This window comes from Elaeis guineensis, chromosome 9, assembly GCF_000442705.2.
Source record: "Elaeis guineensis isolate ETL-2024a chromosome 9, EG11, whole genome shotgun sequence".
In the NCBI taxonomy this organism is placed as follows: Eukaryota; Viridiplantae; Streptophyta; class Magnoliopsida; order Arecales; family Arecaceae; genus Elaeis; species Elaeis guineensis.
In genome coordinates, this window is record NC_026001.2 from 8336929 (window position 1) to 8359304 (window position 22376).

Consider the following 22376-nt stretch of genomic DNA (forward strand, 5'->3'; position numbering starts at 1 on the left):
TACAAATATAGTTTTTCATGGCGCATGTGGTGGGTTTTTTATTATAATTTAATTGAATACAAATTTAACTAAAAGCAATCAAACAAAATTTAATATCAATTAGTCTTCACCATTACAGATAAAGTAAAAAATAAAATGATAAATTAATATCGATGCCCACAAAGAAGGGAGTCAATGCAATAATTCTGTCAAACACCTTTTATAGTTCATTTTTCTCCAGAAATAATTTAACATCTCTCTTTATTTTACGATCCAATGAACTCACACTTTTTTTTCTTACATAATTTAAAAAAAATATATTTTATTTTATTTTTTTTGGATAGCTTTTTTTTTCTGAACATATTTCAAAAGTAATCCTTTGCTTTGTTGTTTTATTTGTGCCAATAAAATTATTTAAGGTAAATTAAGTTGGTTAAAATAACTCTATAGCTGATTCCTCCATGGGGCGGGTAAAGCTAAAGACCATTTTTCAAGCAGGTTAAGGGCAACGTTAGACCCGCTGACGCACCTAAAACGGAAACTCCACGGTCCGAGGGTCCAGGACTCGAGGGACAGGGGAATCCTGGTCCCTCTGCCCCTCGGACCGGTTGAGCCGGTTCGTGCGACCGCCCACGGCCCACGCCGCCCGTCCTCGAATAGAGAAGCCCGCCTATAAAACCCTTCGAGAGACCTTTTATATCCCTCGCTCACTCGCTATTTCACCGCGAGGGTTCTAAGAAAGAAGGGGCGAAGGAGCGTGGAGAGATGTGGAGGAAGGGGAAGAAGAGGAACGACGAGGAGTCCGCTGGCGGGAGCTTCGACGGAGCGCCACCGTCGAAGAAGCTCGCCATGGCGGAATCCGATGAGGATGGCATCGTTGTCTGTGAGGTTTGATCTTCGCTCGCTAAAATCCTAGTTCCATTTCTTTCGTCTCTCGGTTGGCGTGAGCTTTTTTGTGACGAAGGGGGTGGATCTTGAGGTCTAGATATCGAAGAACAGGAGGGTTTCGGTGCGGAGCTGGCAGGGGAAGGTCGTGGTGGACATCAGAGAGTTCTACGTCAAGGACGGGAAGCAACTCCCTGGAAAGAAAGGTCTTTTCTTTCTCATTTTCTCTATCTGATTTTTTTTCTTTTCGCTCAAAGGCCTAAAGTTGTTGGTTTTTTGTTAGGTCTGTTTGTTTCTGTTGCATTCTTTCACATTTTAATTGGAAGCGAGGAGTTAGGGTTCTTTAGAAGTTAGAATCTTGGTTCGAATGTTATGTCATAACGTTAACAATGTCATAAGCGCCACTTGGAAGAGCAACCAGGTAAGCTGTGTCCATGCCTTTTGGTTCGGAAAAGGCTGAGGTTTCTGGATTTTGGGATTTATTCTCTGCGGGTATTCTGGAAAGGTCAGAGAGAGAATTCTGAAGAAAGTGAAAGAAATAACTAAAACCGTACTGATTTATTAAAAATGTAAAGCATTGCGGATATGTTGGTTTCCTGCCTCAGGGATGTCTGAAGAATGGATCTTGTCTTAAAATTAGGGAAGAAGACAAGATGGTTGGAATGGTCAAGCGTAATGCATCAGGGACTAGTTAAAGAATTTAAAAGGGCAAACAAGTGGATTTGAAGAATAGGGAAGGTAAATATACGGTCTGTATATCCTGCAGGATATCCCTTTCAAGTGCTGATAGACTTACCTTATGTACCACTCGAACGTACTAGCTGTAACTTTTCCTAGTACCAGGAATGCGACTCGATGTACCAGTAGAAGAAAATCAAGTCAAGGTGATGGGCAAATACTAAAATAGATGCCCAGAAAATGTACGCATTGATTTGTACCAGAAGGCTTCGGTGAATTGATTATAGGCAGTCCAAAAGTCCATCAAAATAGAACCATAAGTTATGAGGCAAATGGTTAGTCTGATAATGGTCCTAAAGTGTAAAGGTTGTAACCTTCTCTTATGATGAGCTGTTGGTGGAAGAAGGAATCATGTCAAATCTTTTTGCATGGCAATGTATGATCTATTTTGCAAAATTTAGGATCTGATTCTTGTTATCATAGCTAATCGATGTTCATTCAAATTATGCTTGCTTATAACCACAACAACAACTGGATTTCAGTTATTTTATTCTGAACAAGCCATTGATGGGTACTAAGGGGACAATGGCCGGCCTACTTTTTCGAAATTGTGGATGCACTTTCTGTTCAATCATCTGATGAGATGTCCAGTGTGTCAAGTGATAAGACTGGCCTTTCATATTGGACAGGGTATGAAGTTATGGTCAACCTAATAAAGCAAGAAGTCATCACCATTTGCTACCTTGGTTTTTTTTTATGAAATAGCACAAGGAATGTCTATAGCAGACATCCAACATCCCTAGGATGGCATGTTCTTCCATGCAGTTCAGTTCAATCATGTAATCATATTCAACATTCAAAAAACATTGATTTATGTGTTTTTACAAGAATGAGCATGTATAGCGGTTGAAAGTTTAGATTCCTAAACCTTTCGATCTGTTCTGTTTGAATGATATGAAGATGATAAGTTAGATAGTCCAATCTATGATAAATGGTTGGAATATAGGGTGATTGCCTTTCTCTTTATCTTATTAGAAGAATTGCATTCTTTGCTTTGAGTTGAGACTTGCCCTGTTGGAGCGATACGGATTAGTTATCTTATCTACATTCATGAAAGGGGCAGTATTGTTCTTAACTTCCTATGGTCATGGGTGAAATATTGAGGCACGGTGCTTTGTCATAAGGGCAAAAGGATTTTCTAAGGCTTGTTGCTATCTTTAACTAAGATTACAGTCTTTGCATTCTTTCTTTGTGATACATGCATGAGTTGAAAAAGGAAAATGCCCCTTCTTTTTTAAAACTGTTTGGTTAGTTGTTCACATTTAATTTGTAGCCTCTGGCTCACCCTTATGATCCCAACTCTCTTTTATAGCCTTGGTTAAATATGCTTCTTCTTGGGTGATCATTTTTTAATAAATCTAAATGAATTCTCATCTTTCTAGGTTGGCTGATGACCAAGTTTTGTGGTACTGTCCCTAGCTTCATTACTGTCCTACAGTATTAACATGCAATGAGGTTCTTGTTTTGCCTTTTTTGGGTTTGAGGTGTGCCTTTCTATATTTTTACAAGGTCTTGGGTCAAGGTCATGTAATCCATACTTAGGCTTCCAACAAAGCTCTCATTGTTGTTTTTTTGGATAGTCAAGGTATGGCTTTAAGTTTTGAAAAATGCCTCATTATTAGGGAGTGAAACTGCCTGACAAACCTCTCAGGCCTTGAGCAGCAACTTCCAGATGCGCTTTATGTTTCTGTTGCATTTGATGATTAGTGTTCAGGATGGGATTCTGGAAAGGCATATGTGCCATGAAGGTGGTATGCTGGATTGCTCACAAGTCCCCAGGTACTCGCCCTTACCTCTGGGACATAGCTCATATCTGCTCCCACATCACTTCCAGCAGCTTATAACTGCTCCAATATCAGTTCCCTTGATACAACACACATCTTTCATGAAGGGAACCAACTTGCTGACGTGGTCACCAATTAGCCTGTTCCCTGCCTTATCCTTGTACTTTGACTGATAGGTACCAGGATCCTATTCCCTATTGGCAATGCAGGCACCTTGGGGGCAGCTTTTAATTGTGCACGATTCCTTTTGGGGCCTTCCCTTGTATCACCAAAAATAGAAGAGGAAAGGCATGTTACACCATCTTTACTTTTGGGACTCCTTTGAATTTGAGCTGGGTAAGTAAATCCATTCCACTTTCTTCAAGTTAATGTCAGTTGCGAGGATCTGATGAACTGTCTTACAAGATTTGACATATCTTCACAAAATAAAAGGAAACTACAAAACTTTTGGAGTTTGTAAATTTTAATGGCTACCCTAGATGATAATAAGTGATCTTATTTGTGGGGTTAGTACTGTTGTATGTTTATTCAGTTATTCCCCTTGTTCTTCATGCTATGTATTTTTTGGTACCATAGGTTCATACTTATCATGTACTGGTCCTGTTTTCAGCTATTTCTGTCTCGTTAGGCACATGTTAAGGGTCTTTGATCTTTCTGTAATGTGGTGATCATAAGATCTCCATAAAATAAAGCTACATAAACATTTTTCCATGCTTTGCTTCTTCTGATGTGGTTGAAACTCAATGTCCCTAATCATAGATGATACTAACATGACTGATTGTCCAAAATGAAGATTTTTGTCAGGTGGTCTGGTGTTGTTTCAAAGGTTACCTAATTAAGTTTGAGATGTTCTTTTTGTATTATCATGTTTCACCTAAGATTACTGACCCTATGAGTTAGTACCATAAAGAGACCCCCCTCCCCCTTCTTTCTGGGTTAGCGTCAAGATGCTTATTTGATTGATAAGAAAAGGATCGTCCTTTTCTGTTTTCGCTAAACCTCTAAACGTTAGGAGTTCACATGCTACTAATAACTCCAATCATTTTTTGGGTTTTATATACTGTCTTATAAGGGCATAGCCCAACTTTAACAAGATATTTGGTTAAGTTCTCAAAAACATGACATTGACTTACACTTCTTGGAACATGCTTGCAAAGATAGAAGATTTAACATTACTGTAATATTAAGTAAGTGGGTATATGTTGCAAGAGTCTAGGCATATTTCTTCGATCTTTTGGTAAGATTAGAGTATATTGTTGAATTTAGTTATGCAGATTGTGAAGAAGAAAGATACTTTTAGCATCCTGAATATCTATTTCTATTTTGATGGGCTCTTAACTTCAATTAAGACTGTGCAAATGAAGGAAAAAGAAATGAAATTAATCAAGAGTTATGGCTTGTGGTGTATTAGTGTCTTTATTGGAGAGCGCCTACATGGTGGAAGCATTGTGCCATGTTAGTAATGTTATGAATATGTAGGTGATTGGGCATTTGTAGTTTAAGTCCTCGTGCTTGTGCATTACATGGTTAGGGGTATTGAAGTGTGGAAAAGTGGAAGAATATATTCTTGGGAGAGATGTTTTTACGACCCATTGTCTATTATTTTCCTCCAGTTTCTTGACGAAAAAAGAAGGGTTTCTTTCACTTTTTTTTTCCTTTTTTTTTTGTTTGTTTGTGCGTGCATGTTTGTGTGTTTTTTTCTTTCTTTTCCTTTTTCTTTTCTTTTCTTTTTTTTCTTTTTTTTTTTTTTTTTTTTTGGTTTAGCGCGGGGGGGGGGGGTGGCTGGGATAGAGGGGATGGAGGGATTGGTCTGTCAGGCTGAATTGAGAAATGTGGCAAAATTTTAAGTCAAGGGAGAGGAAATAAATGCAGAGTGGAAGGACACAATCAAAGGGATTGGGAAGTTCTGGGTGCGATAAATATAGACAACCATGCAAAGCTGCAGCCAGATTCCCTGTGTACGTTGGACAACTGGTCTGCCTAGCAGCATTCTGAGCCCTTAATGATTTGTGAAACAAAATGCAAAAGATAAAGCTGGAAGTTTCTTGACCTAGAGTATTAAAGTCTTATCATTTCATGTGATATTACTTTTAATAAAATATAAAAATGACAAATGAACTGCTTATGTGGGCTGGTTTATGGTCTTCTCACAAACCCTTATTGAAGAGGAGTTTCATCTACATACACAAAAAATCCTGTTTGCTGTAATAAAATAGAAAACATAATGCAGCTGACTGATTAGGATTTCGGGGATGCAGCTGGTAGTGCATCCTCCAAATTGACAAGGTCACTTAATCATCCTGGCACATGAGCTTGGTGTATACCCTGTATGATGCATAAACGCCATGATGGTTATTGTATCAGAGTACCCAACCATGCAGCCAGATAAAAAGAACCTCTTGTATGTTGTGGTACATTTGTCCATTTGTTGTAACTCGTGGAATTTGAGGCTCAAATACCAGGAGTAGGTTGTTGGTCGGAGGCTTTCCATAAATGCTCCATTACACCTTTGCAGATGTTTTCCCTTGCAAGATCTACTGGCCTCTTGTTGGAGGAACAACTCCTCTTCTAACTTGACCACATATTGGAGCCTCTTCTGCTTAATAAATATGAAGCAAAGAGAGCATCACAATAAATGAGCTCATTGTGGAAAAACTCTAGGATCACCTTCTCATGAAAGTACTTGCGCTTCATATTTACCACCCTTCATGCTTGAAAGTGTGAAGTATTGGGTCCATACTTTACCCTCGTGTCATGAAATTGCACTCGCCTCATATACCAAATATATTGCATTTGTTGATATTTAATTACGTTATTAGATTTTGTAATAGTAGCTTTTCAGTTTTTGGCAGCCCATCTTCTGGTTCCAGTCACAACTAATTAAGAGCATATCAATAGAGTGGGGTTTCAGAATTGCTTCCCAGGGGACACAATAGAGGGTGTGGGTTGTATCTTTCGCATGAAAGAACCAATGATCTTTCGCGGCATGAACCATTGGATCACGTTTTGCACAACTTTCAAAGAATGACGTCTATCTCGTGTCTGTGCTGATGGAGGGAAGGGAGAGATTGGAGGGCTTTGAAAGCTGTGCAAAGTGTGATCCAATGGTTGACATTGCAAAAAAAAATCAATCATTCTTCTGTGCGAAAGATACAACCAAACCCCGCAATGGATAGTATTTTGATTGAGATAGGGAAAGAAGGGAAATTGTGACAGATTAAAAAATGATTTTTTTTAGATTAATTAAAGACTAATGAAATTTTTTGATGGAGAGCTAAATCTAAAAAACCTTAGGAAAAATTTTTGTGAGAACTCATTGAAAAAGTATTAAATTAGTTGTGAAGTTGTTATGAACTAAAGAGTGATTTGATTTTTTTAAATCAGTTGGGATAAACTTGGAAACTATAGAGGTTTGATGAAAAATTCAAGTCTCCCCGAAGTTTTCTAAATTATTTTATTTTATGTAGGATTATGAGTGTTAACCTAGTTTATGATCTTTACATGGTGACAAATGTTCCAATTCTTAAATTGTGATGATGTTTTTTATTAAGTGCTTCCATATTGTAACATTCTGCTCCCTTTCTTTCAGGCATATCGCTTCCCTTGGATCAGGTACGTGTTTCTTTATTATTTTCTTTTTCTTGCTACGGTACTAATGTCTGTACTCTTTTCCTTTGCACCATTCTTTTCTTCCACCAAGAAACGTTCCATACTTTTGTTTTGGGATATCCTTAATTTGGGATTTTTCAGTTTCTGTCTAATTATGCTGTTTATGGTTACTACCAAACCCTTTCTTCTCTAATATGAAGTGGCAAGTACTGCGGGACCATATTGAGGAAATTGATGAGGCAGTAAAGGAAAATACGTAGTCTGAATCAGCTTTGAAGAAGATGCTGGACTGCTGGGGATGCAACTTGTTCTCTTATAACGTTTTGATCAACCTCACTTTGTAATTTAGGTGCCAAGTATGACATCTCTAGTTTAAGTATCCCCGTTTATTTTGTCTAACCAAATACTGGTACCTTTCGTGCGTGTAAGACTTGTAATAGATTAACTTGTAGTTACTTAGAGAGCTAGAAGTATGTGAAGCAGGTAACAGACTATGTTTTGTGTTCTCTTGGTGGCACATTGATCCTAGCGATGGAGGCCGTCTGCCTGTCGAATTTCTACTGTTTGTCACACTGGAATATGTTGCTGGCAAGGAGTCTAACATGATCGAGCGCATGTGTCCTGTTAAATCCTTCGGATTTGGTGAAGCATTATGGTTCCCGAGTTGTAGTATTCTGGGCCTTCAAAATATGCAAGTCTGTAGTATCATAAAAAATCCCAGAAGGATAGGCGCATTGAATTAAATATCCTATCTATTGCGGCTAGCCTGCTAGCATTACCAATTCTTTAAGAATTGGTCGAGCCGCATTATGGGTAATCATTAACTTGAACTATGCATTTGAAATATTTTATGATTTCCTTAAAGCCACCTGCTAGATGCCAAACCAATCCGCCCGGGAATGCCTGACGATTGTCAATTTGGCCTTTTTCTTGACTTTACACTCTAAATTTAGGGGAAAAAAAACAAGTACACAAATGAATATTTACTTGCAGAATCAATGCCGTATAAGCAACCCACTTGGTTATTGATTTTAGGGAAAAAATCAGATCAATTTTTTTTGCAAAATGGTTGACATTTAAAAAAGATAATATTATTGCCCCTACTATAGAGTGTTCGATATGCATATTTTAAATATTTGATATTTATTGAGATTATCAATATCGTGTAACTAGCTCCGGTGATCATAGAATTGTCCATGATGCCTAAATATGTATTGTTTTCCACAGAAAAAAATATTCGATTTTCTCTTCAAAATCGATAATCAAATAGATTTTTTATATAAAATCCACTCCGGTGACATAAATATTATTTTTGATTTCAGAAGAATCATACTCATTGAATCGCAAAGCGTCCACCTAAGGCCTATATGAACATCGTCGGATCCACGTTCCATGTCAGCAGCATGAGGTAATCGAGTCGATCCTCTCGACGTGCGCTTGTGGTTCCGGCTACTTTATCTCCCGTGTCCTCCGAAAAACTCGTAGCCCCAGTCATGTCTTCCCCTAGCCAAGGCGCTGCACCGCCATGGCTTGCTTAGAGCCGTCGACGGCCGTCCGGTGCGGCGGCGCTTCCACGATCCCCTCGCATCCCACAGTCCGCCGCCGGCTGGGACCACCCCATCGGCGGCTGCCGCCCGCCGGTGCTCTTATTCGATACCAAGCGACCCACCAATCCGACCACGTTCTCTTCCTTCTTCGACTACCAATAACGAGAAGAATGCCGCTAGAATTAGTAGAAGGAGATCGATTCTGTTGCTGTTCCCATTCCTGGTGGTCTCGTCGCCGTCAGCCGCTTCTCCGCCGGTTTCCGACGACCTGGAGCGGTACACGGACACGGGGGAGGGATTCACCCTCCTGAAGCCTCCCTCTTGGGTCAAGGTTCCCTTTATTCCTCTTATACTGATCATTTCTTTGGGGGGAACTGGGTTCTATTTGGCTGGTGGTAACGTTGGAACGGATTGTTGCTCATAGGTGGAGAAGGCGGGGGCTACGGCTTTGTTTGAAGAAGGGAAGGGGAGCAATAACATTGGGGTTGTGGTGAACCCCGTCCGCCTGTCCTCTCTCAAAGACTTTGGGACTCCAGAGTTCGTGGCCGACAAGCTCATCCAAGCTGAGAGGAGAAAGGTTCTTTCTTTGTCCCAGCTTTTCTTTGGTAATTTGGTGTTGTTTCCCCTTCCTTTGAGCTTTACTGCTAAGTTTCAAGTAGGCTTGTTGAATAATTCTGTGAATTAATGTTCTTTTACATGTTAAGCTATGATGAATGCGTATATGAAATGTTGATGGTCATCTCTTAAAGTTGTAAACCTGAAGCTTGACGATGTCATATAGTGCTTAAAAATAATTGTGGGAGCATCTTTATGTCAAATGTCTTTTCAATATTAGGCAATTCACAGATGTTCTTTCTTATAACTTTAAATCAAGGAAATACCTCAATTGATGTGGTTGAATCAAATAACTGATGTAAATCTATTTCAATTAGTTGTGCTTAAGAACGAAGTGGACGTTCTTTTCCACTGTTAGTTAAAGGGTAAACTGCAAAGTCTGCTAGTTGAGAAGGGGAGAATAAAGAAGAGACGGCATTCTTGCACTTAAATGAGTCAAGATGCATTTTTGACTTCATTTTTCTGTCAGCTGTGGTTAAATTTGTCTATTCCATATCCTTAACAATATCATAAGATTACCTAAAAAATAATATAGTAAGCAGAAGAGGGAAAGGAATCATGCATATCATTTTATTCTCATTCCTTCATTTGGCAGTGCTAGAAGATGTCTCTGTCAAGCTTTTCGAATTGGCCCCTTTCTCATACAGACAGAGAGCAAGGGGGACAATGGATTGTTCAATATGTTTTACTCTCAAGATCTTCAATCAATTCTTTCATGATGTTCTTACATGTCGATTAGTAAAGATTAAAATATGATTATATTTACGTGCATTGTACAGTACGACAAAGTATGTTGCTTTTCAATATCTTTGCTTCTGGACTTGTGCATATTTCTTGTTCACGATGTTAGGTTCTTGTTTTAGAAGTTTGGTGTCCAATTGCAACATTTGTGTCCTTGATATTGCCTTTTTCCCGCTATATTTTTCTTATTATGACTTTCTTATTTTTCAATGCTTACACTTTAGACCTCATCTCATTTATGGTTTAATGCCTCTGCTTTGCACAATATTTATGTTATCAATAGCAAATTGTGCATACGTGCATGTAGGAAGATAAATGAACTTAGATTCTGTCACAAAACCTCATCTTTATGGGGGCTGGAGACTCAGCCTGCAAGGAGTTATGTTTCAGCAGCAAGTTTGCTCTACCTGACCTATCTGGATCTAATATTTTATTTCACATAGACATATCACGGATGGTTGTTTATGTTATGCCAAATATATTGCCATCTCTGTCTATCTATGTAGGTACTTGATATCAGGATAGGCAACTCAGGTCGTCTGTCTGGACCTTGTTATCAATGGATCATGTTACTTAGTTCTTGAGATCTTCAGTCCCGCTGCAATCGGAAGTTTTTCCCCCTATTTCAAACTATTATTTGTACTGGGTGAAATGCGTGGTTATTGCTACTTAGCCAATGAAACTGTTGGATCTTTATTCAACTGCCCCTTCGGTGATGGGTTTGTATGCTAAAGATAATTTGGAGTATTTACGCAGTCCACGGTACTTTGGATCGCAATTTATTCCAATTAGGTAAATTTCTAGAAACAGGATGTCGTAAAAAGGTGCATCCATCTCTGCAATAACTTTTATCTCTTTGACTGAAGTTGCTGGTTCCACTGACTATATCTGTTTGCTGATAATTTTCCCCCATTGTTAGGTCCCAGCAATGATTGCAATTTTAATTAATAAATTATTCCATGCTTGCCCTTTGTAAGCTGTAACGATGGTTATATTAATTAACTTGCTTGTTTTGCAGGAAAGCACCAAGGATGCACAAGTGTTGAGTGTTGCTGAAAGATTAGGTCACAGTGGCCTGCCAGTGTATGAGTTTGAGTATAAAGTTGATAGCACCAGAGGGGGGATGAAGAGGATATTTTCAGCTTCATTTGTAGCTTCCAGAAAGCTCTATCTTCTCAATATCGCCTATTCAGACAATCCAGATAATCCCTTGGATGGTAAAACTAGAATGGTGTTGGAACAAGTTCTTCACTCTTTTGACACAGCATAAACATGAGTGCTTAGTTCAGGAAAGGTATGTTGCATATCTTTTAATGAAAAAAGGTAGTTTTGACTTTCAGTTCTGTCGACACCCTGACTTGATCTAACAGCGTGCCTCTTACAGCCATAAAGTCATGTGGTTTATCTGAGCCTACTATTTAATATAAAAAACAAGGATATGAATGAATCAGTTTCTATGCCTTTTCTCAAAAATTTAAATAAAAAAAAGGATTCTATGCCAGGTTCAAATACTTATTGTTTCATTACAACTAAACTACATCACTTTGGTGTTATTTGCGATTTCTGCAACCATGTGGCTTTAAGATTGATCTGACCATACAATAAGAAAGCATGCTAAATTGAGACCGCAGCCAGGAGATTAACATTTTCAACAACATGCCTTGCTGAAATATCTCAGACTTACTTTCTCTTTTTATAGCGTTTTTGGCTATTTGGTTTTTTCATGCAAGCACATAGAAATAGAGGCCATTTCTTATCTTTGTAGAGATGGGAACCATATATTGGAAGTTCCCTAGCTATATTCACCTCTCTTTGAAGCTATAAATATGTTTGCTTTCCAAATCCGAGTACACATGCTAACATGCGTGTGCATGCACACAACACACATGCTAAAATAACCTAATCACACATACCATACAGCAAGAAGCAAAATGTTTGCTAGTCATGTTCTATGTTGTTCATCATGCCATTATGCCACCATTCTTCTAGTTTGCAGTGCATGTGATAACCTTCACCATTGATAAATGTTAACTGAAAGTAACTTTTAAGAGAGTGCCTGATGCAGCTCAAACCTGGAAGAGGACACACACTTTGTGTCCTAAGCCGCTTTCGATGCAAATATGAGACCTGCAAAATCTCACAAAGATGCATGGTGGGGCAATCAACATAAATCAGCTGGTGTTAGTTGTTCGTTTGAAGCTGCAAAAACTATCATGATGAGGTCAAGCAAATCAAAGATTTTAGATCATTCTTATGTTTGAAATTCTTATATATATTTTGCAAATTTCTTGAATGTGTAAGTTCAATGATGGTTTTGATAGGTTAAGTTTCATTTGTGATTTATATTAAATTCATTGTTTCTGAACAATGGAAGTTGTAATATTTGTAAGGCTGGTCAAGAAAACTCATGATTCTATGTCCATCCGACTTGAAGATTAGATAGTCTTTTCTGTTATTAATAAGGTCATCAAATTTCTCCATGAGCGTTGGTCTCATTTTCTACATAGCAAGGCTGTTACTCTTCCACTTAATGGTGATTGCTTTAACAAGGCATGGATTGCATCCTTTTTTGGCACCATGATATCTGAATTAGTTCCATTGTATATTCTCCATGAATATATAAATCAGCAGATACATCTTGTACTGGTTAAAACTTTGGCTGAGCAAGGGTAGATGAATATGATTAGGAAGGACAATCTAAGGTGTGATCGTGATAAATTAAGGTTCGGGAGTAATATTAGCAGCACACAATAAGATGCTGGCAGATGAGTCAATTGCAGCAGTTTGAAATGTCTTCAGCATTGTTCTGTGATTTTGGGAGTCCAAATTGAGGCACTTTAAATATATCCTACCAATTTTTATTAGTATGTAGCTCCCTGCAAAGCAAAAGATAAAAAATATAAGTCAATAGCCACAAGAAATCAAACAAAAGAGACAAAAAGAAAAGGCCAACAAAAGAAACTTTGCGGGGGAAAAAAAAAAAGTAAAAGAGGAGGAAAACTGCCCAATAGATCTTAGAAGGATAATACAACACAAAAAGATCAAAACTTTAAGAAACTGGCAGCCATCTCCTGCCCATCCGGTCCGATTTCTTCACTTCCTGAATGAGGGAGTCAAGAACCGAAACAGGATCTGCAAGAATCAACTCGGACACCTGCAGGAAAAAAAAAAAAAAAAAAAAAAAAAAAAAAAAAATATATATATATATATATATATATATATATATATATATATATCTTACAAACATGTCCAGGAACAAGGAAAAAAAAAACTTTCATAAAAATATTTGCGAAGGAGGAAAAGCATATTTGGACACGAATTAGAGTTATCATTTAGGGTTTAAGATAGAATGCAACTTCGAGGTCAATGTCCATGGTCTCCGCAAGGGGGGCTTGGAGAAAAAGAGTTGTGTTTGCGGCATACTACAGCTGGATCATCACCGCCATGTCACCTCCTGCTACATGGCTTCATATATCTAGCAGCTCAAATTTGGCATTTTGTTCATCCTTAGATTTGGGTTTTAGGGGTAGGGTTAGGGCTTGATGGTGTTCTTGAGGAAGGAGGAAGATGGCTGAGGTCGGTCTTTGGTATGGTTGGAAAGTAATAACGGAGCAAGAAGAGGATTTGCGGAGTATAAAATTGAAAGCGGCAATAAAACTCAAGGATAAAATAAGTTTTGATTATAAGTGATGTTTTCTGTGTTGTCGTGGCATTTGGGTGAGTTGATAATATTAAGCATATATATTGAGAGGTGAATAACGTCATCAATTAGATGGCGAGTTATGTTGTTAATCATTCTAATATGGATATTTGATTTAATATATCTATTTTGATGATATCCTTTCGTGATATTTTTATTTTTTGATTTTTTGTATTATATTCATACTTATGTTGTATGAATGATTCGTCTTATCCAAAAAAAAAATATTTTTTTCTATATATTAAGTATTATAATTATAAAATAAAAAATAGAAATGTGAGGCTTTTTTACATTTGATGATTTAATTAAATATTATTCACAGCTTTAATATATAAAAAATAAAAAATGTTAAGACTTTTGGCAAGAACCCTCTTATTTATGGAATGGAGAATTTATTTGTAAAAAAAAAAAGAAAAGAAAGTTAGAATATTTTTTTTTGCATATAATACCCTGACTAATATTTTTATAAGATTAATACTTAAAAAATCATAAAAGTTAGGACGTTTTGCAGCTAGACCCATGCAAGAATAAATACTACTGATAGGATAAATTTATAAAATCGACAGAATATCACAATTTTGCAGATATCCCCGATACAAATATAATGGTAGAAGCCTGAATTGTAAAATAACTAAAACATGGAGGTGTTCTAAAAACGAAAAGAAATGTTTATTTTGTAGATAACTCCCATAGGTATGGCCGTTATACATAAAGGACAAAAACGACTGAAAGTCGTTGCATGCCAAAATCAAAATCAGACAGAGTACCATTTTTTTTTGCCAAGATGTGGTCCAATATATATATTTTTTTAATAAGACAGAGTACTCACATACATCTAATATAAGTACTGCCAAAAAAGTCAAAGAAACAAATATAATAGCCTTGTCGTAAGAGACTTTTTCTGAGTGCTCGGCGATAAAAACGGCCATCCAACCGATAGTATAATTTGTCTATTGGGAGAAGTACACCCCCGCTCCCCATCCACCGGTCCCCAAACATCCATGGTAAATATTTATACCTAATGTAAGAGTATGATGAGGTAGGGGTTTTCCGAATATTCCAGCCCTCAAGTATCAAGTCTGAATCTTACATGGCCTGGTCAACCCTCGTGGCTATTCAAGTCAAAAGCGGCTACTCGCTTTTAAATTTGTTTCCCTCGCCGTCCAATTCCCGTCGCTGTCATTACCGGTCAAACGCCTCACACGCACGACACGCGTGCCGCAACCGCCCTCCGTAATATAAATAGCACGTCTCAAAAAAGTGGCACGGTTTGTTTAAAATTCTTTACCACCGTTCGGGGGATAAACGTCGAAGATTCAAGGTCGTTGACGATTCTCTCCACAACTGGCAAAAAGCAAGCTAAGCGAAATCAAAATAGAAGGAAAAAAAAGAAAAAAAAAGAGTCCGAGCCCTATACACAACTCAACGGAGAGAAGTATTCCTCCCTTCGTAGGTTTTATTCCCACGCTTTTTGCCTTGCCTTTTTGCTTGTAGGCTACAATCTCCTGTATTGTTTCTTCTTCTCCTCCATTTCTCATCTAAAGGCTGCATCTTTGTAAACTTCCATTTGAAAATCTCAGAGAAATCTATGACCATGGAAGTGGAAGTGGATTCTGGAGAGAAGCGTCTCAATGAGCTTGGTTACAAGCAAGAGCTCAGAAGAGAGATGGTATTCGTTCTACTAATTTCTTATCTTTTTCTCTGTGGATTTATGATATGTGATTTGATTTTGTTCTTTGTCATTAGACTTTGTTCAAGACGCTGGCGATATCGTTCTCGACGATGACGTTGTTCACAGGGATTACACCACTTTATGGGTCCAGCCTGCAGTATGCTGGGCCTGCCAGCCTTGTCTGGGGATGGGTTGTAGTCTCCTTCTTCACCTGGTTTGTGGGAATTGCAATGGCCGAGATCTGCTCCTCCTTTCCTGTTCGTGACCTTTGACCGTCCTCAGTTCTTTTTAGTGCTCCCCTGTTTACTGTTTCTCTGGAACATGAATATGTTGTTTCCTTCTTTATGTTATTTCAATTGAAGTCTGTAATATTATGCATTGAATTTGGTAGGATTAAGTCTCAGTGCATCTTCTTCTTCTCCTTCTTGTGTTGGGTATTTTGATGAACTTTTTTATTCTCACATACTTGTGTTGAGGATTAAAGGAAAAGCAAGCTAGATAATTATGGGAGACTTTTAGGCAGAAATTGGCCAGTGATTTGGACTATTGGAGATATAACATAAGGAGGACCTGAACAACTTAATGACCCTTATTAGAACTTACAAAATGACAGTTGAGAAGCAATGAGCGGAAAGTACATCTACAAGTAGTTAAAAAGAATCATATTAATTAATTTAACTAAACACACTTAATCTATCTGAAAAATACTGCAATCTTTTGCTCCATTTTATTTTTCAGCTTTCATCAATTTTCTGAGATAAGTAAGCCGATTTGCGGCTTAGTTTGCTTTATAACATATATGGTTCCCCACTATTGGGGAATATTTTGAACTCCAGACCTCTTCTCTTATAGCTGTTATCTACTTATCATAATTCAACTTAGAATCTAATGGGCATTGTCTAATTTCTGAACAAAGGCGGCCTCAGCACCTTCACCAAGTTCTGGCACGTCATTCCTTGTTTACAATTTGCATTAAAATGTGAACAAAACTTGATTAATGATTCGTCAAGCCAAATACCTCTCCCTAGAAGCCTTACTGTTTTAGGAGTTAGTATTTGTTTAACATTTATGTACTGGGCTTTTCTCTGTTTTCTTTACTCTCTATTTTCATGCAAACTATTCTAGTATTTACGATGATATTAATGGTCTTTCTCATGTAGAAAGTACATTTTTTTAAATCTTTATATGATAATGCAAAATCTGTCAGACAGAATCAATTTTTTCATTGAAGTAAAAACCACAAGGTACTTTCTTCTTGCCATTTTCAACAGACAACTGGATCTCTTTACTTTTGGGCTGCTCATTTAGCTGGACCAGTCTGGGGTCCACTGGCATCATGGTGTTGTGCTTGGCTGGAGACTATTGGCCTAATTGCTGGAATAGGAACACAGGTACCATTTCTTTCATCTTTTCTGCAAACTAAATTCTTTGTTTTATTTAGGGGATGAAAAATCTGGTGAAAATCGTTTTTGGTTTTTGATCATACTTTTATATAAGCAATACATTATTTTAGGCGGTATCTGTGCTCAGTTTCGAAAATGTTTCAATATTTTTTCTAGTTTTTTGATAGTCCTGTGATGCTTGTAATGGGTCACATGATACTGCTTCAGTAATAACAGCTGAATGACTGTTTGACATGGTTGAAAAGAATATATGCAACATCAAGACTGGAGGATTGGATCCAACAATACATACACATACATAAATACATATGTAATTGCATACATACATAGGTGTGCATAAGAGATGGTCTTTTCACTTCTCAAGAGGAGAGGGTATCTATTGTTTCAACTCCAAAATCAATAATTAGGCATCCAAATCGAGAGTCATGTGCTTTGATGGTCTCCAACCTATGGATCAAGTAGACATAAAAATAAATGGTCAAAATGATATAAGTAATGTCTTATAACATGTGTAAATCATGGTTAATAAAGCGGATTCTTAATTTAAATGCTTTATCATGTATTTAGCATACCGGCATAATGGAAATCATCCTTTTTTTGTCGAATTGATGCATAGGTTGAAGATCACCAGAATATATGTTTTTGGTTTCTAGACATTTTTAGTCATGTGGATCATTATCAATGGTATGGATCTTCTAATTCAGTGCCTAATTATCGATTTTAGACTAGATAGAAGTAGATACGTTCTCCTCTTGAGGGGAAGCATAGTCCAAATTATGTGTGTGCTTTTAAGGTGCAAGAAAAAAACATTTTTGTTGATCTAGCTTCTACAAGAATATATGTACATGGTCCATCTGGAATCATCTGACTCATCTTTTTTCTCTATTAGTGTTTAGCTTCTTAAGCATCAAAACAAATGCCAGCCTATCAGGAGATGTGTCATCTATCATCTATATACCCTCATATTTGTCATTGTTAATGCCATCAAAGAATGAAATTCAGAATTCTCTCTCTCCAAAAAAAAAAAAAAAAAAAGAATTCCAGATGCCTAAAAAAAAAAATTAGATTCTCATTAAATGTTTTCTTTATTCGTGTGTGTGCAGAACCATGCCAACTCAAACTTCAAGTAGATCCAATGTGTAAGATATGATATCACAATTTATTTGAACTAAATTTTTTCATCATAACTAATGCAATTTATAAACATCCAATGTCTTGAAACTTGGATGTCTGATATTTGACTAGTTTAAATACTCATTCTGTCAGTGAAGGGGAAAGAATAACTTTCTATATACATAACAGAACCTCACTGAACCTTCATATCAAAAAATTGTAGATGAGACAATATGTTTTGCGCACTCATTGGCACTCACAACGAAATAGAAATTGCAAAAGGATACGAGAGAACCAGCAATAGAGAATCAAGAGACAGCAAACAAGTGAATTGAAATTCATACCACTCCTCTGAGAAAGGAAATTTGCTGGATAGTAGTTCTATTTTCCCAACATAATAGTAGAAAATAAGCTACAGATAAGTATAAAAATATAATAATATTTATTACTTTAGTTGTGTTTATTTAAATATTTCAGTTGTTTTTTTTTAGTCATGATGTCACAGTTGCTTGTAGATCAAGGTACAGACCAAGAAGTGTAATCTATAGTATTTTCTCTTCTTTGGCTGCAGGCTTATGCAGGATCCCAAGTCTTGCAGAGCATCATATTACTGTGTACTGGAACGAACAAGGGAGGGGGTTACTTTGCTCCTCGTGGGGTATTTCTTGCTATGTATGTGGGACTAACAGTGATATGGGCTGTACTCAACACATTTGCACTAGAAGTCATAGCCTTCATTGACATAATCTCAATATGGTGGCAGGTAGTCCTCTATCTAAATGAAAATATTTTGTCTGTGTACTCTGGGTCAGCCAGGTTTTCTTTGAAAATCAAATCCACATGCCTTAAATGTCGTTATTAAGATTTGTGAACATCAACCTGTATGTTTAAAACATTGATATTGGGCACATGTTGAGTTTGATTGTAAGAAGTACAATAAATGTCGTTATTAGAAGTTAATTATTGCGAGATGCCTGGAGCTACAATAATTGGAGTAAGATAAATGATCATGGTGATTTATAAGAGGCTACATGAGAGAAACTTTGATCCTTGATGGCAATGAGTTTCAGACAAGAGTAACGAGTGATGAAGTAAACTCTGCCTGAAACAACGCCTGCAAGCTAAAGTTATTTGTGAGAAATGTATCTTCTTTTTTCAAAAAGCATTGGAATCAGACCAATTTTTGCATAGATTCTGCTGCTTTTATAAATTAAGCATTACCTATAATATGACAATGATGAAATTTAGATGTTGTAGAAGAAATGGAGGAATATCAGAAGGTTTTAGGTATACACTAGAAGGTTTGGAATAAAAGCCGCAGAGATATGGATTTAGTTTATGTTCATATGCATAAATTTAATATGCGAAAAAATGATTAAACAAGTCATTAGGGGGGTGTGTGGTAGTTTTTGAGGACTGCCAGGAAAATGTTTTAATGTGTTCTTTTTGTAATTGAATTACAGATAGTGACTGACTAGATATGGGCTTTTGAGGTTTTCTTTCAGCTATGAGAGGTTCTCAATTGTTGTGTTCTAAGAAACCAGACCTATTTAGTTGAACGGCCACTTCTGTTGGTTATTGCTTGACAATGTTATATTAAGTTGCCTTATTTTATACTGAATACAAGAGTTCCTTGAATTCTTAATGTACTATGAAGTAGGATCATGCTTTCTAGTGTTCTTTTTTGGCCTTGAATTCATCTCAAGGTTCTCAATCTTTCAACAATATTTCCTGTTAACAATGCTCAGGTTATTGGAGGACTGGTTATAGTTATAATGCTCCCATTGGTGGCATTGACTACACAGCCTGCATCCTACGTGTTTGGACATTTTCAGACAGCACCAGAAACAACAGGGATAAGCAGCAAACCTTATGCAGTCATTTTATCTGTTCTTGTTAGTCAGTATTCTTTATATGGATATGATGCTGCAGCCCATCTAACTGAGGAAACAAAAGGTGCAGATAAAAATGGTCCAATTGCTATTCTATCTAGTATTGGAATCATCTCCATTTTTGGATGGGCATATATCTTAGCTCTCACCTTCAGCATTCAGGTATAATTTTGCAGCTATTATTTCAGTATGAACTCTAAACTGACTGATATCTAATGTTGGAATTTATACTTCATGCAGAACTTTGACTATCTATATGATTCTAGCAATGAGACTGCTGGAGCATTTGTACCAGCACAAATCCTATATGATGCATTCCATGGGAGGTATCACAACTCCATTGGGGCCATCATCTTGCTGTTTGTTATTTGGGGTTCCTTTTTCTTTGGTGGCCTTTCGATCACTACTAGTGCAGCCAGAGTGGTAAGCAGTAGTTAGCTTTAGGAGATTATTTAGTCTGGAGTTGTCTATTGAGGTTCTCAAGCCACTAAACCATTATCTCGAAACATGTTGATTTGGTATGCTTTTTAATGTGATGGTTGGAAGGTTTAAGATAAACTGCAGGAATGTACCGGCACGATCTCAAAGGAGTTTGTATGTCGATTGATTAATAAAAATAGTCAGGTTGCTGTGTTAATGAAAAACAATCATAGAATATCTCATAAGAATTTCATGTTTAAGTTTGCACCTTTGATAAAACAGCTCTCATCATGAATATCTTGGATATTGTCAAACCAATGATAATTTCCAAATGACTGCCCCACTCTACCTCATTTCTGTTATGAAAAGAGATAAAACTTCATGACAAGAAAATTCTCCCACATTTACTTCGTTAATTCTTTGAAGTTCAATTGTTCTCAACAGTTAATTTCCTGACTTATAGATTATGATTTGAAATCTTAGTTACCTTTTTGGCTACAAATGGAAATATTGTGAGATACTGCTGTATTCATGGCTTGAAATGTTTCTGCCTTACAGGTGTATGCACTGTCCAGGGATCAGGGAATTCCCTTCTCATCCATTTGGCGTAAACTGCATCCTAAACACAAGGTTCCAGCCAATGCAGTATGGTTATGTGCAGCTATCTGCATTCTTCTTGGACTTCCTATTCTTAAACTTAATGTGGTATTCACTGCCATCACTTCTATTTGTACCATTGGATGGGTTGGTGGCTATGCTGTTCCAATATTTGCAAGGATGGTCATGGATGATAAGAACTTCAAAGCAGGCCCTTTCTATTTGGGAAGAGCAAGAAGGCCAGTTTGCCTGGTGGCAATTTTGTGGATTTGTTACACTTGTTCAGTCTTCCTGCTGCCAACATATTATCCAATCAAGTGGGATACTTTCAATTATGCACCCATTGCTCTGGGTGTATGTTTGACTCTGGTAATGTTGTGGTGGCTACTTGATGCAAGGAAATGGTTTAAGGGACCAGTTCGGAACATTGATAGCCAGAATGGGAAGGTCTAGCTATTTGCTTGCATCGTTCTTCATTTTATGCAAATCAGCATCCATGGTGCTGGAAAATTGGGGCCATAAAGAGAATTTCTCACCCATATTCTTTATAGTTGATGTCTTTAATGGAGATCATACTCATCTTTTTGTTCATATGACTATGTACACATGCAGCCATGCAATGCATAGGCTTCTGGAGCTCATTATCATGGCAATTGTTGGTTTCACTTTCTCTCTTTTATTCTCCTTTGCTGATTTCAGATTATCAAATCAAGCTCCTGAAAGCTGCGAAGAATAACCGCTGTACCATCACATTAAACTTTCAGGTTATATGAAGAAGACGTAAAGCAAAGGGCTGTGTGTTGGCTATGTGAAGAAATTATAAAGAATCATGATGAAAAGTAAATTTTTTTTTCTTTAAAAGGACAAAAGAATAAATTCCAGATATTCAGGAAGCATTTAGATGCACTTCAAAATGACTATGTTTTTGGCTTTACATACTTTTTAGAACTACCAGTCATGATTCTAGTAACTAGCTGTTAGGTTTTGCAATTATAAATGGAATCATGGTTCTAAAACTTGTACCACCAAAAGCAGCCCCAAAATTTATAGAATTCTAGTTTAGATAATAGGAAGAAATGGAAGAATAAATTCAAAAGATTTTGCAACTTACAATGAAATTCCTTTTTTTTTTTTTGGGGACAAAAAAAAGGAGTGAGAGGGGGTGACTAGCATAGCTACTGCCTCTGGCGTAACCATGAGGGCCCTCACTCTACTGGAAAATATTTGATGCATGACGATAACAATTAAGGCTCAGTCACTCCCCACCACATTGGGTGAATATGTCGCTCCAGCCCCAACCAAAATATCCGAGGATCTAGATAGTGAAATCTCTTTTACTGAAATAATAAAATATCAGATCAAGGAGCTAATCATAATAATGATATTGCTCACTCTCTTCTTTCTTAGGACCCTCTTAAAAGGTAAACATCCAGGATATCACCCTCTTTAAAATATTACTTGCTCTTTTTAGCTCTTTTGAGGACTCTTAATGATAAATGACGATACAATAGATGCAAAAAAAAAAATCTCATGCAAAAAAAAAAAAAAAATCCATCTTTATGCACATGTAAGGAACAAACGAGAACTATGCAATCAATCTTTACTCCTTCAATGATATATTTCATGACTGAACTAGAATTTAACATAATATAAAATTTCTTGCCCTTTTGATTTTTGTGAT

At 37.1% G+C, this 22376-nt stretch overlaps 3 protein-coding genes across 5 annotated transcripts; all 3 read left to right on the top strand.

Moving 5' to 3' along the window:
- Window positions 1-659: 659 nt before the first annotated feature.
- LOC105051793 (RNA polymerase II transcriptional coactivator KIWI) lies at window positions 660-7489 on the top strand. Its single transcript, XM_010932393.3, has 4 exons — window positions 660-867; window positions 965-1070; window positions 6976-6998; window positions 7196-7489. Exons 1-4 carry the CDS (start codon window positions 745-747, stop codon window positions 7253-7255), a joined length of 312 nt encoding a protein of 103 aa, XP_010930695.1. The 5' UTR covers window positions 660-744; the 3' UTR covers window positions 7256-7489.
- An 838-nt stretch (window positions 7490-8327) lies between these two features.
- LOC105051792 (psbP domain-containing protein 2, chloroplastic) lies at window positions 8328-12400 on the top strand. Its single transcript, XM_010932392.4, is given in 5 exon segments — window positions 8328-8683; window positions 8686-8873; window positions 8967-9119; window positions 10917-11192; window positions 11964-12400. Coding segments are annotated over 4 exon segments (756 nt in total). The 5' UTR covers window positions 8328-8520; the 3' UTR covers window positions 11169-11192; window positions 11964-12400.
- Window positions 12401-14857: 2457 nt separating this feature from the next.
- On the top strand, window positions 14858-21369 carry LOC105051790 (amino-acid permease BAT1 homolog). Of its 3 annotated transcripts, none has more exons than XM_029266649.2 (8): window positions 14858-15088; window positions 15179-15267; window positions 15345-15527; window positions 16542-16661; window positions 18358-18549; window positions 19535-19840; window positions 19919-20101; window positions 20657-21369. In XM_029266649.2, the coding sequence occupies exons 2-8, from the start codon at window positions 15187-15189 to the stop codon at window positions 21146-21148; spliced, it is 1557 nt and encodes a 518-aa protein (XP_029122482.1). In that variant the 5' UTR covers window positions 14858-15088; window positions 15179-15186; the 3' UTR covers window positions 21149-21369. The 3 variants fall into 3 exon arrangements, with proteins under 3 accessions (XP_029122482.1, XP_010930693.1, XP_010930692.1); XM_010932391.4 differs by having other exon boundaries at window positions 14859-15051; XM_010932390.4 differs by having other exon boundaries at window positions 14862-15047.
- Window positions 21370-22376: the final 1007 nt, after the last annotated feature.